Consider the following 19,312-nt stretch of genomic DNA (forward strand, 5'->3'; position numbering starts at 1 on the left):
CAGTGATTCGAAAGCTCCATTTCGAAGCACTAAGTAAATACTTCAAAATATTCAGGAATAGCCCCGAATTTTCCTTCTGAAAATACACCATAAATAATTGAAAATCCATTTTGCTCCTATCTGCCCACTTTTTCAATTTTCTCTTTCAAGTACATAAAGCGTTCAAAACCCTTTCCATAATCATAAGAACGTGTTTAACTGCTTCACCATAGTCGTGTTTACAGCTTTCGCTCCTTAATTAACCTAATCCTGAGAACAAGTTAAGAATTCTGCCCAGTGTAACGTATGCAGTTGAGTAATGATTCAATCATATATTGTGTTTGAAACCTCTGGTTCAGTAGCAGCGGCTATTGCCACAACTGGCTCTAATTGAATGCAGTTTATTCAGTTTTGACAGACATTTGACGGATTTCAAACACTACTTTAATTCAATAAATCATATTCTCTTTCCCACACATATTTCAGTTGAATATTTCCGTCCTTAAATCCGACAAATATATTGTCATGGTGATCTATAACATGAGGACAAGAGACCTACATTTTCAATCAATTATTTAGTCGTTTAAATAATAAAAATCGGCATGACTTAAATACAAACGTCTAGAATGACAGTTAACTGCAAATCAATGTGGACGTCTCTTGTTCTCATAGGAAACTAATGCAGATGTAAATCAGAAACAAAGTCAGATATATAATAAATAACATCATTTATTTCGTGTTTGTGTAATATCTTTGACAGACATGTGCACATGGATGGCACACCCCAATATACAATATGGCACGAACGTTCTGACATGACTAGTGTTAAACGCTGTTTTTTACAAAAATACAAACTTTATATATATCATATATATCTGAAACAATTTCAAGCACCGATAACAAGGGTCTATGCATAAACCATTGGTGGTTATATACATTTTGTTCATTGTATAATTGGAGAATTTTCGTCAGGGCAATTGGAATTTGTATTCGAACAAGATAGCACTTTTTGCAAAAGAAACATCCAGAGCACCAAATTCAGCTTGAGCCTTCTACTTCTGGTCGTCATCAAACTAGAGGAAATTAATTAGAAAATCTTGCATATATAATCTATCTAGTTATCAAAGCTGCTAATATCTTGTGGAATAGCGAGAACTAAATAAGAGGTCGGGGTCTGAACAAACTATTCACTTTGTGAATTTAGTCAAAGCTTGTATTCAAATTGCACTTATCCTGATATGATTGTAGATGAACGTTTTGATGGACGCTATAATAGCACTAGGCACTATATAAGGGTCATAAGGATGAGCTAACGAGTGTATAATCTATATGAACTAGAACCATACCTCGGTACCCAGCGCCAGGCCAGATACCTCGTTTCTGTAACAATTCTGCTACCAGGCAGTACCAAAAGGGTTTTTGGCCGAAATGAAAATTCAAACGTAGTTTGAGACAAAATTTGATAACTGGCCAAAACGAGTTTTACGTATACATATATATATAAATGCATATAACAACACATACAATGGAAGATTCGAGTAAGGGAGCATTCCTTTTTCTCACCCCTCAACGTGCCCCTCAATGAACTGGGCCAGCCCAATCATTGCGGGGTCCGGGGAGGAGAATTTCCAACATGCAAATTTGGCACCAGACTGACACGGACCTGCCGTACACAGTCGGATACCAGCCGAAACAAAATATTGCATAAATGACAGAAAATCCTGTCACAGATACATCCTAACAAGATGTACAAGTACACCCTAACAATAGCTGATCAAATCTGCCTGAACGGCTGCACAGAGTACATGCAAAGCGTCCCATGTGACCGACAGTGAATTTCCCCAGTGGGAATGGTCACCTTAAGTTCAAAATATCGAGTAGCAGTGTCCCAATAAATGTCACTTTTCGGGCGATTCCGGCACACGGTGCTCGACGCTGCATAGAAAACCAACCGGACCCCGAGAGCTGCTGTGAGCTCTCGCCGTTGCAACCTTGCGTTGTTCAGACTGTTGCGAATCTGAATCCAACACTGCTTATCAGACTGTTCATATGTGACGCTTCATGTGGAGAGAGAGATGGTCACTTCTTGAGAAGGCACGTTCACAGAGATGGCACTGGAATGGGCGATCACCAGTATGTTTACGGTAATGACGGGTCAGCTCGTCCGAACGGGCGAATTTCCACCCACATCCTTTCCACGTACAGTGATAAGGCTTCTCGCCTGTGTGGGTTCGAAGATGAGCCTTCAGGTGTGAGCTCTTGGTGTAGGTCTTCATGCACCCAGGGTGGGTACACGTGTGACTTGTCTGTCGCTTTCTTCCCCATGTCCGTCGGCCTCGTTTCTTGGGTTGAGCTGAAGAATCTACTGGCTGCTGAGGGAGAAGGAGATCAACCAGCTGGGGAGATGATGGCGGGGTGATCATCTGATGAACCTGAGACATGTGCCCTTGTAGCTTGGGCATGATGTGCTGTGGGTGGAGCATCAGGGCGTGGGGGTGAGCCATGTTATGGTAGAGATTCATGGGGTAGCTCTTCATGTGATGGTCCTCACGGTGTTCTGGGGAGGCTGGGGGAGAGATCTGCCCAGGGAAGGCCATCTGGTGTTGTGGGGCGGAAATAACAGTCATGCTGGCGGTGTATGTAGCACAGGAGTTGGGCACGAGAGGGAACTCTTGTTTGGGAATAACAGGCTTGAATTCTTGACGTTTGTTAACCTCAACGCTGACTTGATGAGCAATAGGCTCAGATTGGTTGGTCTGAATAACGTGTACGTTGGCATCGAATTTGATATCTGGGATATCAAGGAAAGCGGAATGAAAGTCTGGCAAAGGCTCGCAGGTCGAACCAGGTTCCTGCTTAATCTTCAACCCTGCATCTTCAGGGTAGAGATTGTTTTCTGCGGCAGTGTTATTCAGGATGAAATCCAGATCAAGCAACTCATCATACTGAGTATCTTGGGACTGAGGGGAAAGCTGGCTGACCGGGCTGGCTGCAGACTTCATACTTCCGTACCCCGGGCTCCCCGGAGAGGAGACGGAGGTGATGGCACTCATCCCTGGGGACGGGAGGTTGGTGTTCAGGGAGGCTGGCTTCATCGCTTCAGTCATCATCTGCACCATGCTACTCTCGTATGGCGTGTTGTCTTGGTACAGCAGAGACTCAACATCTTGCCAAGTCTGAAAAAAACAAAGACAAACATAAGACATATGACACACATAGACCATAAAAACAGTCAACACCATATACGAGAACACATGTCTACAGTACACGGCACTTGTCCCATGATAATGTCACTTACCAATTGATCAATATCACACTGAAGGTAGTTCATAGTGTAAGGTTGTTCAACGGTATGTCCGGCTGTCGAGCTTGTCTGCATGTTGTGTGGTGTACCTATGTACATGTGGACTTATATACATACAGTACGTTGCATGCAGAAGAGATGCGATCCGATTATTAGAGATTGGGTACTGACCTAAGCATACGCTCGTACAAAGATCTATCATTCGAGGTCAAGGAAACACAATTAGCTCGTGTGAGACAGAAGTCACGAGACTTGACTGCGATGGAAACCCGCCAAACATCCCTTGCTAATTTCCTTCCAGACGCAAGTAATTATCTGATCGTTTTAATTTCAAACCAAGGACATTCGATTGCTCTTAAGTGCTGATATTGTACATAATCGCCTCATACCTACGTATATAACGTGTTATTTATTTCTCTATAGCAACTATGCCTGCGGGATAAGTTGTTTTAGCTAAACGTCATATTTCAAGAACGTTTTCCGTGATGAAAGTATTTATAAGAAATATTTACATTCGCCCTGCGTGTGTGAAATGTATTTCCTCAAATATCTGTACACAATACATCCGCTAACCAGTGGTTTATATCACACAAGATACACCGTAAAGGTTCATGAAAAGATTAAATTCAGTTATGCGACATAGGAAATGTCTGTGAAATTGACATATGTTGATTTCATCAGCTGTGCAAGTCTCGGTCCGCTGGACACAGGTGATAAGCCCACTGGTCTCGTTATCACGTGTGTTGTCAGTTTAGCTTGCACCGTACTATGAAACATGCTACAGAATTCAAAGATCCTAGTCCCATATCACTATCCCAATCCATCAAATAGTTTCACACAAATATACATTGCTTCATCCATGGATTTGATGATACAGAAGCAGGACGTTCCATCACTTAAAATTTACATCAGCGTTGTGAAATGTATCCCATGTCAATTCATTATAATACAAAACACTGTTACTAAACACAACACACGTGTGCTTTTTCCATTTAACTAAAGCTGTCAAAAATACATGATAGAGGTGCAATAAAATACATACGTTTTGTAAATCCATATTATCCTCGTATTTGATAAGTGAGTTTCCTCCGAATCGAGATTGTGTATCCAGCATTGGATCCAAAACTTGGGTCATTGTTTTCGATCAAACTCCTTTAAAAGTTTCTCAGAGAACGATCAACTTGCTTCGGCTAGATCAAAATTGAACTGAATGTATTTTCTGCAAGTCAGAAAATCTTATAGCTTCTAATTTCGTACGGCGAATTCTACACGACCGCTGTGATTGGCTGCTATTAATAGTAGTAGTATAAAACTCCACTGCTAAAGCCTCGCTGAGCAGAAGTCGCTCGGGCGATATGGCGAGCGGGTCGTGACGAGATTCTGCGCTGGAAACAATACACACAAACACACTCTGCTGTTGGGAGACGATTAGTCATAGAGTTTAGTGTGACGTATGTAACACACAGTCGCTATTCTTACTTCATTGGAAACTCATAACCCCACAATCCATTCGTAGTATACATATGGTATTCAGTGACCTCTCACCCCGTGGGACGAGGAAGCGATCGCTACCGGGGCTATCCCACCCATATCGGAGATTGTAGGTTTGTGGTCCACTGTCGTACGATACTTTCTATTAGTCGCTATTAATAGATGAATATATAACTATACACAACTTATCTCAGAGTTGTTCATTTTGGACACTCGTTCATATGTGTTCACACATAATATTCCCTGCTGGAAGTATTATCGTGACGTGGTGACAGTGTTGAATGTCCGTTTATGCAGCGACCAAGATTGAATGTGTACACGTATCACGAATTAATACTGATAACGGTATTCATAAAATATAAAAAAGGACTTTTCACATACAGAAAACATGCTTTTATTCATCGAAACAGGATTATTTTCATTTGCTAACAATTTGAGAACAAGATACTTTTTTCAGCGCTTATAAAGTTCTAACCGCATAGGAATATTTATATCAGTTTAGGAGACTTCATACGTTGGAATAAATAAATATTTCTTTCTATATTTAAACCGGTTACAACATCATTTTATGAACAAAATGTTGGACTTATACTGTTACCTGTGTAAATATACTAAACCCAGCATCTTATACACAAGCAGTGTGGGGACTTAAATTCTATTTGCATCTGAAGATATAGTTTACACGAGAAAGGTTTTATAAAATGTAAATAGATAACTTATGAATTACAATTATCGCTTGATTATATTTAATCTGAAATAGATGGGTTTTTTCTATTAAGCTACATTCATTAATTTAGATACGTGAATCATAGTTTTACGATTAAGGCAAATTGTTTAAACTGTTCAGATTATTGACGTTTACTTATCACAAATAAATTTCATATTCAATAACACCTTTTATCCAATTGTTTTGTCGATATCCACAAGTTGTTATAGGAATTTTGACTGCCTACTATAATATTCAATACGTATTCCTCAATACCTAAAAATGATATTTATTATCTTATATAAAAGAAATAAAGATGTTATTAATTTAAGTGTTATCCTGTTTTTCACTTTTTCTCACGGGACATATCTGCACTCTAAGGCATCTTGTTTACTTCATGTTTACCTTGCATGGTAACATGCTGCGCAAGCTAGGAGAAGGGAGGTAACTCTGAAGCTCGCGGTCGCAATTTTGTTTCACTGAAAGATCATATGTTTCGCTAATGTTGCCTTTATCCATTGCCATGCCAACTGGCATCGGTGCAAATACCATGACACGTCATTTCTAAGCTTTCATGCAATTCCTTATCAATAAGATATAAGTTAATAAAATTAAAATGCAAGATAAAATAAATCTATTACATAATATAGATAGAACGGTTGTCAAATACAAAAGGATCCGATTGTAACTCGACAATTTTATAACTGCAGGAACAATTTAAAAGATTAATTACCAACTTGCAATTTTACCCTCTGTCCCAAAACAAGAAATTTCACTTCAGCCGCCACGAATTGTTGCCGGCAAGCGAGACATAGTTTGTTTACCCGCGGGTACTGTCGGGTCTCTTCGTGCCACCGGGTTCCATGTCTGGTGTCAATTAACGCAGGTATTTTTGTAGAACCATCGGAATCAACATAATTATAGCCGAGGCACTGTGTAGGTGACAGGCTCACGGCGACAACAATTGGTGTGACACAGGGGGTATTCGGCCATGTCAACAAACCATATTGTACACAATTTGTCCTAACCCTCTTCATGGATGCTTATTATCCATCCCAACCCCCGCCATCGCGTTTCCCCACCCCCACCATCCGGCTCCCCAACCCCTTCAATGAATGACATGAGCGTCATGTCTGTTCCGTCTTGTGAATTAAAATGGTTAAATATGAAATACACCAGTAATATCTTTTAAATGTATTCATACGTACACTTTTTTTGTTTTATATTTAATTTAATAAACACATCTTTTTAATGGGATCGTTAATTTGGTAACATGTCTGTTGATAACGCAAATTAGTCCATGTATCTTTCTGTTATTGGCCGTTTGTGTGTTTACATTACAATTGTTAGGTACATTTTAATTGCTATATTTAATCTGGTAATTTTATGTGCGCATGCACCTTGAATTACATGAATTGCATGGTTCAGTTTCAGGTTTAAACACAGCAAGCGTCACGCACGTGAATTATAAAATGTAAAACCGCAAAAAAAATCAACACACATTTTGGATATTTGATCAAGATCATGGCAAGTTGTAGTTCCATACAATAGCCAAATAAAACCGTTATGCTTATCGCTGTAGCTTTTTACTACTGACACAAATGTTTCACTTAAAATGAAAAAGCTCCATTTTACAAAAGCCCATGCCGGCGAAAGCCAACACAAGGAAACAATTAACGATTCAGTACACTACAGTGTGATCAGGTAATGTACGTGCATGTTGACGCGTGTGTGAGCGAGTCGAGGGTTACCTGTCGAACGAGACGACCCAAAACCGTCACCTGTCATGAGATGTGAACCCTGTCACCCTAACTGATTGTTTGAAATAATTAACACAACGAATAGGATAGATCCCGTAGTTCACGTTAAAAATGTCAAGTTTGTTTGGCTGATTTGCGCCGTGAATACTTAGCAGGATAGCGGCACGGGGCAGTACGTCCCACTAGGATTTTGAAACGGGGGAAAAGAGTTTGCACTTTGAAACCTTTATAAATATCAATATCATATGTGAAATTAAAAGGGAGGATAATAACATTATATATTTAGAAACCAGCATGGTTTATGAAAATGTTTTTGTTTCTAATTGTAACTTGATGTTGATGATTGTTATTTTGATTGTGTTTATTTTGTTTATCCGTATTGACACGCATGTATACTTGTTGCAATTTATCCTCAATATTTACATTACTTATTTAAGAGATGTTGATTCAGATTATTTTAACAACCTTCTTTCTCTTTAACGACTTTGTAATATATATGGCACTTTAAACAACAGATATATTATAATACGGTAAATTTGATCATAATGAACAAGGAACATATATTTGTATCATAAAAACAGTTTATCTTACAGAAGAGAACATTAGACATTCCTTGTATTTGAAACTACTTAAATCGCTACAATGTTATTCCGCGATACCCACTAAGTCTTGATGAAAAATAATCCCTCATATCTTGGCGTTGTGAATAGACAAAAACATGGAATATGATAAATCGGATATGATCATTATTAGGCTTACACTGCAAGCGGTAACTATTATCAAAAACAGCACATCAATTATCTCATTTAATACCATTCTCTTCAACTTACAATTTGGAGTTCTGATAATTCGGTAATAAGAAGATAATCGATCATTGAATTTCTTTCTATCCAAATGTTCTTTATTGCTGATGAAATATAATTACGTTGAGGAAATAATAATAGAATCGGGTAGCTAATATTGATAAGTGCCTGCCTTGATTTCAGATGCATTGTGGAACACAGAGCATTCAAGGCTATCATCTTCCGGCTGGGTTTATGACAAATGACTACTAAATAGCTTATATCGACATTAGAGCTGATTTAGCCGTTGTGAAAGGCTTGGTCATATTGAATATGAATAATGAAGTTTATTTGCGATGCTTTGATCTTTTTATGTATTATTTATCAAGCTAATCAAATATAGTATGACATTGATCGAATATTAAATCATCATTGTTTTGAGTCACAAAGTCAATCTTATGTCAAGTTATTTCATAAAATGCCATACGTGTTACTGAAACAGCTTTAGTACATATTTTATTACTAAATGGGGTTGACAGTGAAATCTAACACCATTGTCCATACATATGGACATAAACAATTGCATTTTCTTCATATTTCTTCAAATTCCATCTACACATGAACTTTGAAACAGCAGGACAAGACTTAAAACCTAATATTTCCATATTAGGGCAAGTATGTTGTATCACATAAATTAATACTCTACAAAGAAACCGCTCCGTTATCACTCCTCTCTGACGTCACACCGAGCGTCACCATGGCAACGAGTCAACAAACAAACCTGATCGCTCGGCGTCCGCTTGCTTCAAACGAGGAAATTAATCGCACCTGACATCATGTGACTCCAGTCGCCCACAAAATATTTCTTTCCTTGAACACTCCGGAAAGTTCTGTACATCGATAGTACACGGGCCAGTTTGACCTCTGAGATTTGCGGTTTTTTAACAAGTAGCTGTTGCGGGGAGTGTATGTAAGGGCCACGAATTATGAAAGGGAAATATTTAAGGATCGGAGATTTAGGGTGCAGCTTTGTACTTTAAACAGGTTTTCGGAAACTATATGGTTTTCGTTATCCAACCCCCATCTTCATCTCGTAGCAAAGGTGTATCTGCATATAGCGTTCAAATAGGAATGATATGTATTAATTGTATGTACAATGGCGTTCAAATAAGAATAATATGTATTAATTGTATGCACGATGACGTTCAAATTGGAATGATATGCATTAATTGTACCCACGATGGCGTTCAAATAGGAATGTTATGCATTAATTGTATGTACGATGGCGTTCAAATAGGAATGATATGTATCAACTGTATGTAGTGGAGTTCAAATAGGAATTATATGTCTTAATTGTATGCACGATGGCGTTCAAATAGGAATGATATGTATTAATAACTGTATGTACAATGGCGTTCAAATGCATGCACTTTCCATGTTGGAGATTAAATATAGGAAGCAGTTGTGTTCCTTCAGTCGGAAAAAAATCGTAATAAAATATTATGTAACAACTGCACTCGTCCACATCTGCTGCTTACTTTGTCCACAGCAATAATGAGGTGAGTCCACTTGTTGTTACATAATCACTGTGTCATGACTAATGTAATGTCACGAATAGGTCACTAATGCTTTGAGGAGTATAACAGCAAACAGACAGATATAATGCAAGCCAATTAGTTAAATGAGTTAATGTAATATAATATCAGAACGAGGACGCAAAACCTTTCAGCATTTCTTTAATTACAACAGTTACTCGCCGTGTAATATTTATTAGTATGTTTTTTCTCCAATAATTCTACCATAAAATAGTTATAAGTTAACAGTCGTTAGTTTTTGCTCAGTTTGCATTATAACACTGCACCAACGCCACCATTATCATCTTTATTTGAAGATCATGTTTATATTTGTTTGTATATTTCAAACCCCGAAAATAATACTACATAAGGCATGGTTATACAAAATTACAAACACCCAAACTCAAACAACTATAAACGCTAAAATATAACCCGGCCCAAATATCCGACGAAACATATTCCAGATTGGGGTTAAAGGCAAAATAGAAACTTATATGAATGGATCACTGAAAGTCAGCGATAAATCAGGTGTTTAGGAAAAGGGTAAGCATGTCCTGCCCTACCCTTATATGAAAGAAACCCTAATATGAAATTATACATAATGTACACAGACACACACTCATATGCTCTTTCATATGCTCTTGGGGCTCTTATCCCAATCAATACGACTGAAGAGCCCTGTAACCACCCACAATGAAATGGTAATCTCCCTCTCTCTCCGATACCGTGAGTAGACAATTGTCCATCCTCTGCTCCGGCGCCTTACCTAATGGAATGTTGAGCCGCAAGGTTAAAAATAGCCACCTGGCCGTTTCCCAGGGGTAGACAGTCTCTTCATTGTATATTAATAGGCCTGCGCTTATTTACTGGTCGTAGTTGTAGCTACAGAGTAACAGTGACCTAACGACTTTGCTAAGTCATAAAACCCGCATGGCACACTTCATTTATCATATTGATTATAGAGTCAGTTTACTATTTTGTTGCCGTGCCCCACCATTAGCAACATAGTGTTACCTTATTGGACTGACTGAATGACGTGAACATACGGTTATATAATGTCTTTATATTCTTATCAACAACCGTGTTCCGTTTCTATTGTTGTTGGTTTGTTTTGAAGAAGGTGTGTTTTCTGGTGGTAACCAAAAGGAAACAGGTCTGGATTCTCAGTGTTATTTTGATATCTGTGGTTTCTGCGAATTCACTTGCAACTCGAATGTTTGCCTGACGAGGTTGGTTGGATGGGAAGGTTTTGGATGTGCTAGATTGCCATGGTAATGGCACGGGTTCGGTTCCAAAACATTGGTATAATTGTAAAGCTCATTTTTTCTCTGTTGAATATTGATTCACTTGAGTCACACATTGAGGAAGATGAAATCACACATCTCCTTCAACAGTAACCCATTCATGTAAATTTCACCGCTATTAAATTTGCCCCTTACGCCACATGGAATCTGTTTTGGGATAATAATGATTATTCTCTAGCGTTGGCGTTATATATTTTCTCGAAATATTTGCATGAATACTTGTAAGACAAGTGTATGTTATTTTAATATGTGCAGGACATGATACAGTTTGAAATAGATATTTTCTATAAGCGTTGTATGTTCGACATAATACCAGTGTCGATTTGCCTTGTCAGTTTTCAGGAACCTGACCTCTTGGGTCCAACAGGGCTGTTTCCGTGAAGCACTGATATGAACATCAGAATAACGATACATTCCTTGTTAATTGCACTGCGTCCAGATAGTGTTGATATAATGTTTCTCATGTTCCTGTCCAGCGAGATTTGACCGCTACATTGACAGTGATTTTACCTCGTCTAACATACAGAATGACCGCGGTGACCTAAAGGGTCACAACCAGAAATGCCATAACATCATCATTGCTAGTAAAGACTGTCCAATAGTTATAACAATGACTGACCAATTCATCATTGATAACATAGACTGTACAGGCTTTTGTAAATTAGTACACCTTCATGTATAATTATATTTCTCACAGAACAAACGATACACTACCCGAAGCTTTATAAATAAGAATTGGATTGGTTGGTTGGTTGGTTGGTTGTTTAACGCCGCACTCAGCAATATTCCAGCTGTATGACGGCGGTCTGTAAATAATCGAGTCCAGACCAGACAATCCAGTGATTGACATCATGAGCATCTATCCACGCAATTGGGATCGATGACATGCATCAACCAAGTCAGCGAGCCTGACCACCCGATCTCGTTAGTTGCATTTTACGACAAGCATAGTAGCCTTTTACGGCAAGCATGGGTTGCTGAGGACTTATTCTAACCCGGATCTTCACGGGTCCAAGAATTGGACAGACATAATTAAAACATATGAAATATAGAAATATATTCGTGTGTGTGACCCGTATGTATGTATCGGTACCTAAGATAACTGTCCTTGTGCCTTGAGTTCATTTTAGTCTATCTACCGTGCGTACTTCGGGTGATGTTTCAGGTTTTGTAACAAGAACATGCTTACTGTCATACACGACACAAAGACAGCAGTACCCTGTCGATATAATATGCTTAATGTATTCACTGAATGGCCTGGGAAAGCACTCGAAACTTATAATATGTGATCCTGGTACAGATTTATAGATCTGGTTGTTAATCTATACTACTGGTAATAAAACAATTTTCCCAAAGATATATAATTATATCATTTAGTATATCATTTGCCTCAATCAGGAAACAATTCCGAACACGAACATGAAACTAAGAGAAGGGGCACACGAACCAAAAGAATGTGAACATTAAAAATAATTCGTCTCGCATACGAGACCCCTATGACGTTACAATGGCTATGTGGTACCAATGACAAGAACACACCCGCCTGAATGTCCTGCAATCTGATTAATCAAGGCTTATGCATCTCGGAACGTTTAAAATAGGTTAATTTGCTAGAATATATTAATCGCAAATAACTAACTGCAACGGACCATCCTTAATGCAGAGCGATCTAATTGCTCAGTCTACCCTTGCTGTATACAATCATACCATCTTTTGAGTTATGAACGGATGCACAAAATAAGCATACTGACATAATTCAGATTTCTACTGTTAACACTTTAGCTTAATTAAAAGAGTGTGCATATTACAACGTCTACAAGACCTTTCCTTTTCCATTTGTATCACATAACTCCAGGTAAAAAAAACATGTTTACGCCACATTTAGGCTCTTTTCCAGCAGTAGGAACATTGATTAAGACCTTTACACATAGAACCCAAGTGGTGACTCGAACCTAGGTCTTCCGCGTGACGAACGAACGCTTTATCCACGGGGCTTACACACACCGTGATCAGTGCTGCACCACACATACATTGTGTGTATAATGACCCATGAACAAATATCTTCCCAATCCCCACAATGCAACAAATATGAGGCACCTGAGAATTTCCATTAACATCAAGTGGGAGCATTAACTGTATCCAAATGCCTTTATCTATTCAGTGATCTTTTCCGTTGCTACAAAGAAGGCCACCCATATGCTCCCACCCTCGATACCATCCCCATCGCTACCACGACACGTAAAGAACGTGCAAGGGAGAACTGTACTCATCCATTGCGATAACTCGCAAATTCAAGACGGATTACCAATCTACCAAACACCAGTTGCCCTTAAACCTTTCTCCTGATAATATTCGACCTGGTTAAAATGTAGGTGACATGTTTCTGGCTGCGTTCACTACTGAACACTCGGGTCAGTTTAATCTACGTGACATAGTGGAGGTGCGTTAGATCAAGTTAATTGGTATTTGAGCTGCCAGTCAATTGATGGAATTTATCGTGCTTGGATCTGTGTAAGTGGGTGCTGGACCACAGCTGCAGGTGGATCTGATTGTTGATGGTTGCTGGGGAGAAGATTAATGGATGGTATACGGAGATACCCTTGATGTTTTATATTGTCACATACGATTCCCTGATACCCCTGATTGTCACCCATACTTCATATAGGTCATGTGACATTTTGTAACTGGTCACGTGATTGATAAAGTCATGGCTTACAGTATATATACATATATTTACAGTAAAGCCACTTGTGTCTCAAATTTATTTTGCTGTAAAGGTAATTATAAATGTGAATAATTTGATGATTTCCTATTTATACTCGTTTCAAAACAAAAGGAAACGGATCCAGACAAAACTGAAAGGACAAATTTAGAAATGTTCGCCCATGATTCACTCTAAAGTAACAGAGAAGACACAAGTTGTGGGCGAAACTGGTGACGATGTCATTACTTAGTGGTATCACCGCCATGGGTGACTGTCAAGGTTAAAAAACAGTTCGAAAACCTTCTGTGACCTTCACAGATACAACAGTATACAGCATGCCGTTATACATCATTGCATTCGCTTTTGCTTTTTGGTCAAATTTCACACACATTACCTAGCTCGTATAACAATTCAGTGAATTACTCGTTCCTCCTCAGTGCAGCAAGGAATATCCGTCCTAACGTGACGTCATGAAGATATGCATTATTAATGACGTGTCTGTAAATATACCAACAAAGTAACACCCCTGTTAGCTTGCATATAACATTGCATATATGTTGTTTAATCTAACGCTGCACAAACATATTGATAATCTAGAGTCAATACATGTTGAATAAACTTTTGACAGGGATGTGATTGTTATGTCAATATTGGAAAAGCGCAATTTCCGTGATTATTTTAGTATAGTCTTTCCCGTATGTGATTCTCATGACATATGGTTCTTGAACAGAAATAATCATTAGTAATGTCGACATTTACATATTCAGTCATGTTTTAGGTATTTTGAGAGAGCGTTTCTATAATCAAATACTGGAATTGATACAACGAAGTCACCTGAAGTAAAATGGCTACAAATATGCATACACTTGTCGAAAGACCAGACGAATTGGATCGGTTGGTCAGGCTCGGTGACTTGGTTTATGAATGTCATCGTATACCAGCTGTGTAGACCGATGCTCATGATGTCGATCACTGATTGTCTAGTCAAGACTCGATTATTCACACAGCTGTAATATTGCTGAGTGCAACAAATCTAAGTACTAATACTGTGGGACAAATAACAGCACCTTGAGGGACACCAGTTGAAAGGTTAGAGACTAAACAGCAGGAAGCAGCAAGTATAACATATTGAACTCGTCATTAACGCTGGAATCCATGTGAAAGCACTGGAGATCACACCCTGTATGAGTAATTCTAAATGCTGCCCACGAGGTGAGACTGTGTGAAATGTTGATGAGACGTCGATAAACGTAATTCTAGCATATGAGTTTTCCACGTGTTCATTTAGTGCGTCAGAATTCGTTGGTTGCCACGGCATATTTGGCCACAACACAGAACATTTATTCCAGAGACTGAAGACGGCAGTGACGTCCGACATCATATTCGTGACAGAAAATATAAGAGTGATTTGGATGCGTCCCACAATATTATTACTTCAAACTAATCATTTTAGGTTTCGTTCACATTGCCATATCATAAATGACCTTAATGATGGATAACTACTATATTGCAGATGACATAAACTGCAAGGCAAAAATAGAGACATTAAAATTGGATTTGACCCAAACATTATGAAAATGATGCCAGGCAAAACACAACTATGTTACCTGTATCAAATACATCACCATGGAATAACCATTTCTTGTTTGTTTCATTTTAAGCCACCATCAAACAGTTGATATGAGTATGAATTCCCATACTAATGTTTAATTAAAAAATAAACGTGAATCCCTCGAAATACAACAGCTAATGTGAAAATAAATAATCGAAATAATAAGTTTTTAATGCATCTGACCTCACAGAAATGATACGTGTACCCAAGTAGGTTCCACCTCCATACCTAATGGTCTTCATGTACTACGAATTTCCGGAGTATAACAACGTGGGCTAACACGTTCATGCCATATAACTCCTTCAAGCAGGTGCGGTTTCCGGGGGAAATGAAGAATGGACATAAACATTGATTCTACAACATGACAATGTACCATTATCTTCTGGATTAATATGTAAAGGTATATATCAAGCCTCAAACTCATGGTATATAATATGCAAAATCTGTGGTTTAAAGTTCCACCTAGGGTCAGAAATTGTTCAGATGGACAAACTCCTTGACTAATAGGTTCAGGAAGTATGACTTTGGTGCACACGTAAATTCAAAACGTCAACCCCAAAGAATGATCAGTCTCGAATATCAACTGAAAAAGATTCTATACAGGGCACACAGAGCAAAATACCGATGAAAAGTGTATGAATGGATCACTGAAAATCGGAAGACTCCCAAACACCGTCGTTCATAAAAAGAGAACTAACGCCGTCGTCCATTAGAAGAGGTCGGGTCAAATGAATGTGTACATGATGTATAAATAAGTTTGCAGTTATTCTTTTTTTCTTATTTATTCAAATATGTTTTGACTATAACAACAAATATATATTTGGTATTCTCTCTTTCAACTCAAACATTAAAGAACCACGTGAAGTTTAAATTTTAGCAGCTGAAGGAATCTCATCATGCAAGCTGTCACTTCTTTCAGTTGACCGTTGCATCATTATGACGTATGTCAAAAATGAGGAAGTACAGCTATTATTTTGAATGATCAGTGGTTATTTCACCACACTCAGCAAGTGACATTGCAAGAGAACCCCACATCGCAGCATGGCTGTGTCGATCGACTAGCGTGAGGCAGACAAAGAGAAATTACCACGGCCGAAGATGTTCTGGTCTTTTCGTGGTTTCTTATCACCTGAAGAATGTCACATCCCGCTGTGACATGTGCAGTGGGCCATTTCCGGGTCACCGGGCACGAGCTGTGACGTCATCAGTACACGAGTTCCTCCGGTACACTGGTTTCGACGTCTTGGGACCAGATGTCGATGTAAAGGGTTTTTTTCCTTTTTAGAATAACACTAGTATAGCCTTTGCTATAGAATGTACTTAAGTTGGCTTGACAGTACATCACAGTGCGAGTATGTCGTCTATAGTTCTGAGTATGAATGAATGACTTTGACAGCGTCGATGAACAATTGTTGCACTCGTTTGATCATGTGGTCACGCGTACAAACTGATAGAGTCATCACTACTAAAGACAATGAATATAAACGTCAGACAATTGCTTACGTATATTGTCTAACTTTAATCACAGGTCAACACATTTATCTCCTTAAAATGTGCTACAATGTGGAAACAATTAAAGAGTATTTTTTGAAACAGTATATTGACAAATATAGAGATGGAATAAAATGTAGACTAACGGTTTGTCTCTGAAAATATACAATTTCGATAGAAACAAATTACATTTATATTTATAGGAGCCGAATATAGGATATTAAGAACCTGTGGAAAATCTAGACTTGCTTCATTTAGAGCTATGACATTAATAGCATGTAATATGAATGTGTAGTAGTAGTAGTAGTAGTAGTAGTAGTAGTAGTAGTAGTAATAATAATAATAATAACGCTTTCGAAATGTATTTTTATTTTAATCTGTACTGTCTGGGCTGTGTGTGGAGAGGGCAAGGGCCCTAAGCTGATGAGCCTAACCAGCCTAAGCGTGCATGTTTTTAATTTTCACACACACACACACACACACACACACACACACACACACACACACACACACACACACACACACACACACACACACACACACACACACACACACGCACACACACACACGCACACACATATGTATGTGTGTGTGCGTCTGTGTTTGTGTAGTTCCATGACAAATCATTACATATATTTTTATTTTTTTAAAGGCAAAAAGCTCTGTCGACAAAACCCTTTCCATGGAGAAGAAACCCTCTTTTATAATTCAATATAGGACAGGTCATATCATGGCAGACGTCCACGTACACATCCCGCATAATGTAACCTTGTTTTATTATATGACCAGCCATAAAATGTGTCAACCATACACAAACTGTGTCACAATGTTTTATTACCATCATGTCTCTGCATGAACCCTTGACATAGACATGACGCCTCTCTCTCCCTCTCTCTCTCTCTCTCTCTCTCTCTCTCTCTCTCTCTCTCTCTCTCTCTCTCTCTCTCTGTTTCATATATCAGCTTTAAGTACAGATTGCCAACCATTTAAGGCAATTTAATATATTATCTAGTGGAAAACTTTAACGTTACAGTATGTTCGCCGTGCAAGTGTCATTTCTATGGTATCTCTTGTTTAAGTCAGGAATCTCGCTAAACTGGCTGGATCAAATCACGCCGATTCACATGTTAGTCGTCCAAATGCCTTGCCTACGCTCATAAAACCTATCTAATTTTATGTCATAATTCCAACGGAAATAGTGTATGGATGACAACTGGCACAGTGGTTGGCATGTAACATTGAAACACGACAGGTCTCGATTGGCGATAATCCCTAAAACGAAAACCCTGATAACAACAACAAGAAAGATTTAAAAAAGGCGCACCAAGAACACCACCCCCGCTCACACGTTCATACATATACCTCAGGTGACTGGTTCGCGTTGTAACGCCACCGACCCCTACACAGTCTGCAGCCTCCAGGAGTGCTAGGTGTAAAGGTCATGGTAAGCCTATGCAAGATAATGCAAATAGCTACCCTGGGTCAACACTGAACATTTAGAAACGGAAACGTTTTCCATAACGTCAATTGAAAATTGTTTCACAAACAACTAGTTCTAAATCTGTGTTTATTTAACACTAACTCCGTACTTGAAACATCAATGAGGGTGCATTTTAAAGTTAATTTATTGCAAATGCGCCTTGTCCTGTAGACTGTACCCCCTGAATCGCCTATTTCTGTGTATTCTTATATCAAGGTTATTTACTGTAAGAATATCATGATTATATTATACAGTATTTCTTCTGTTCAATTATTAGCTTGTATGTTTAGTTCGATCCGCGTTTCGTAGTTTTAAAGACATCGGGATATTACAAAAGAAATATTCAAAACCCATGCATTCATATTTTTGCGTAAATAAAGGCAACAAAACAATTTCATATATCCCTGCTCATGGCAGAGTCCGTTCTACGATTCCGATTATATAAAAAAAATGTGTTTTTTTATGAATCACCATCAAAATAATAAGGAACTTTATAAAAACACCACAATCTATTTTATACGTTTTGATTTTGTCGTGGAACTGATTAAAACCATTTTGTCATTTTAGTCAAACGGAATTTTGTATAATCGGATTTATTTACAGTAAACAATTACAGTAGAAAGGATCACAAACAAATCACAAAATGTTGTACACGTGAGTCGATAATGCAGTTCACTGGAACAAAAAAGACACTTAGATTTAATTACTCAGAAGCAAAAGCCATTTTCTAGGAAGACAAAACAACAAATGCCTAAACAACAGTTTTGTTCCTGAACCAACACTGACGAAATGAGTCGGTGCAAATAAATACTCCATCAAAACCTCAACAAATCCGATGCAATGCAAATCTATAGTAACAAATCGTTTCCTTTCTCCAGAACTGATGTATCAAAACACTTGTCAGTCCGCCACGCTGTTCATTTCTTTTGTAAAAATCAAGGCAGCGTATTCGCAACCTTGTTTCCCTCTGGCACTGAAGCAGAAACAATAACCTTCGGCGGCTTTTGTACCTCCCAGAGGTCGAGGTTCCTCGAGGACGTCGAGGAGCCACCATGGAGTAATCACCGAACGCTTAAACGCACGTGATTTGGCATCGATCCTTTTGTGCGGACCTGCGAAAAATCG

General features: G+C 38.5%; 1 protein-coding gene across 1 annotated transcript; it reads right to left on the reverse strand.

Moving 5' to 3' along the window:
- Nucleotides 1-690: 690 nt before the first annotated feature.
- On the reverse strand, nucleotides 691-4,478 carry LOC139478822 (Krueppel-like factor 3). Its single transcript, XM_071261482.1, has 2 exons — nucleotides 4,326-4,478; nucleotides 691-3,155 (listed from the first exon to the last, which is right to left on the reverse strand). The coding sequence occupies exons 1-2, from the start codon at nucleotides 4,416-4,418 to the stop codon at nucleotides 2,025-2,027; spliced, it is 1,224 nt and encodes a 407-aa protein (XP_071117583.1). The 5' UTR covers nucleotides 4,419-4,478; the 3' UTR covers nucleotides 691-2,024.
- Between the last annotated feature and the right edge of the window lie 14,834 nt (nucleotides 4,479-19,312).

This window comes from Haliotis cracherodii, unplaced genomic scaffold (genome assembly GCF_022045235.1).
Source record: "Haliotis cracherodii isolate W230 unplaced genomic scaffold, xgHalCrac1.p SCAF_4, whole genome shotgun sequence".
Classification (NCBI taxonomy): Eukaryota; Metazoa; Mollusca; class Gastropoda; order Lepetellida; family Haliotidae; genus Haliotis; species Haliotis cracherodii.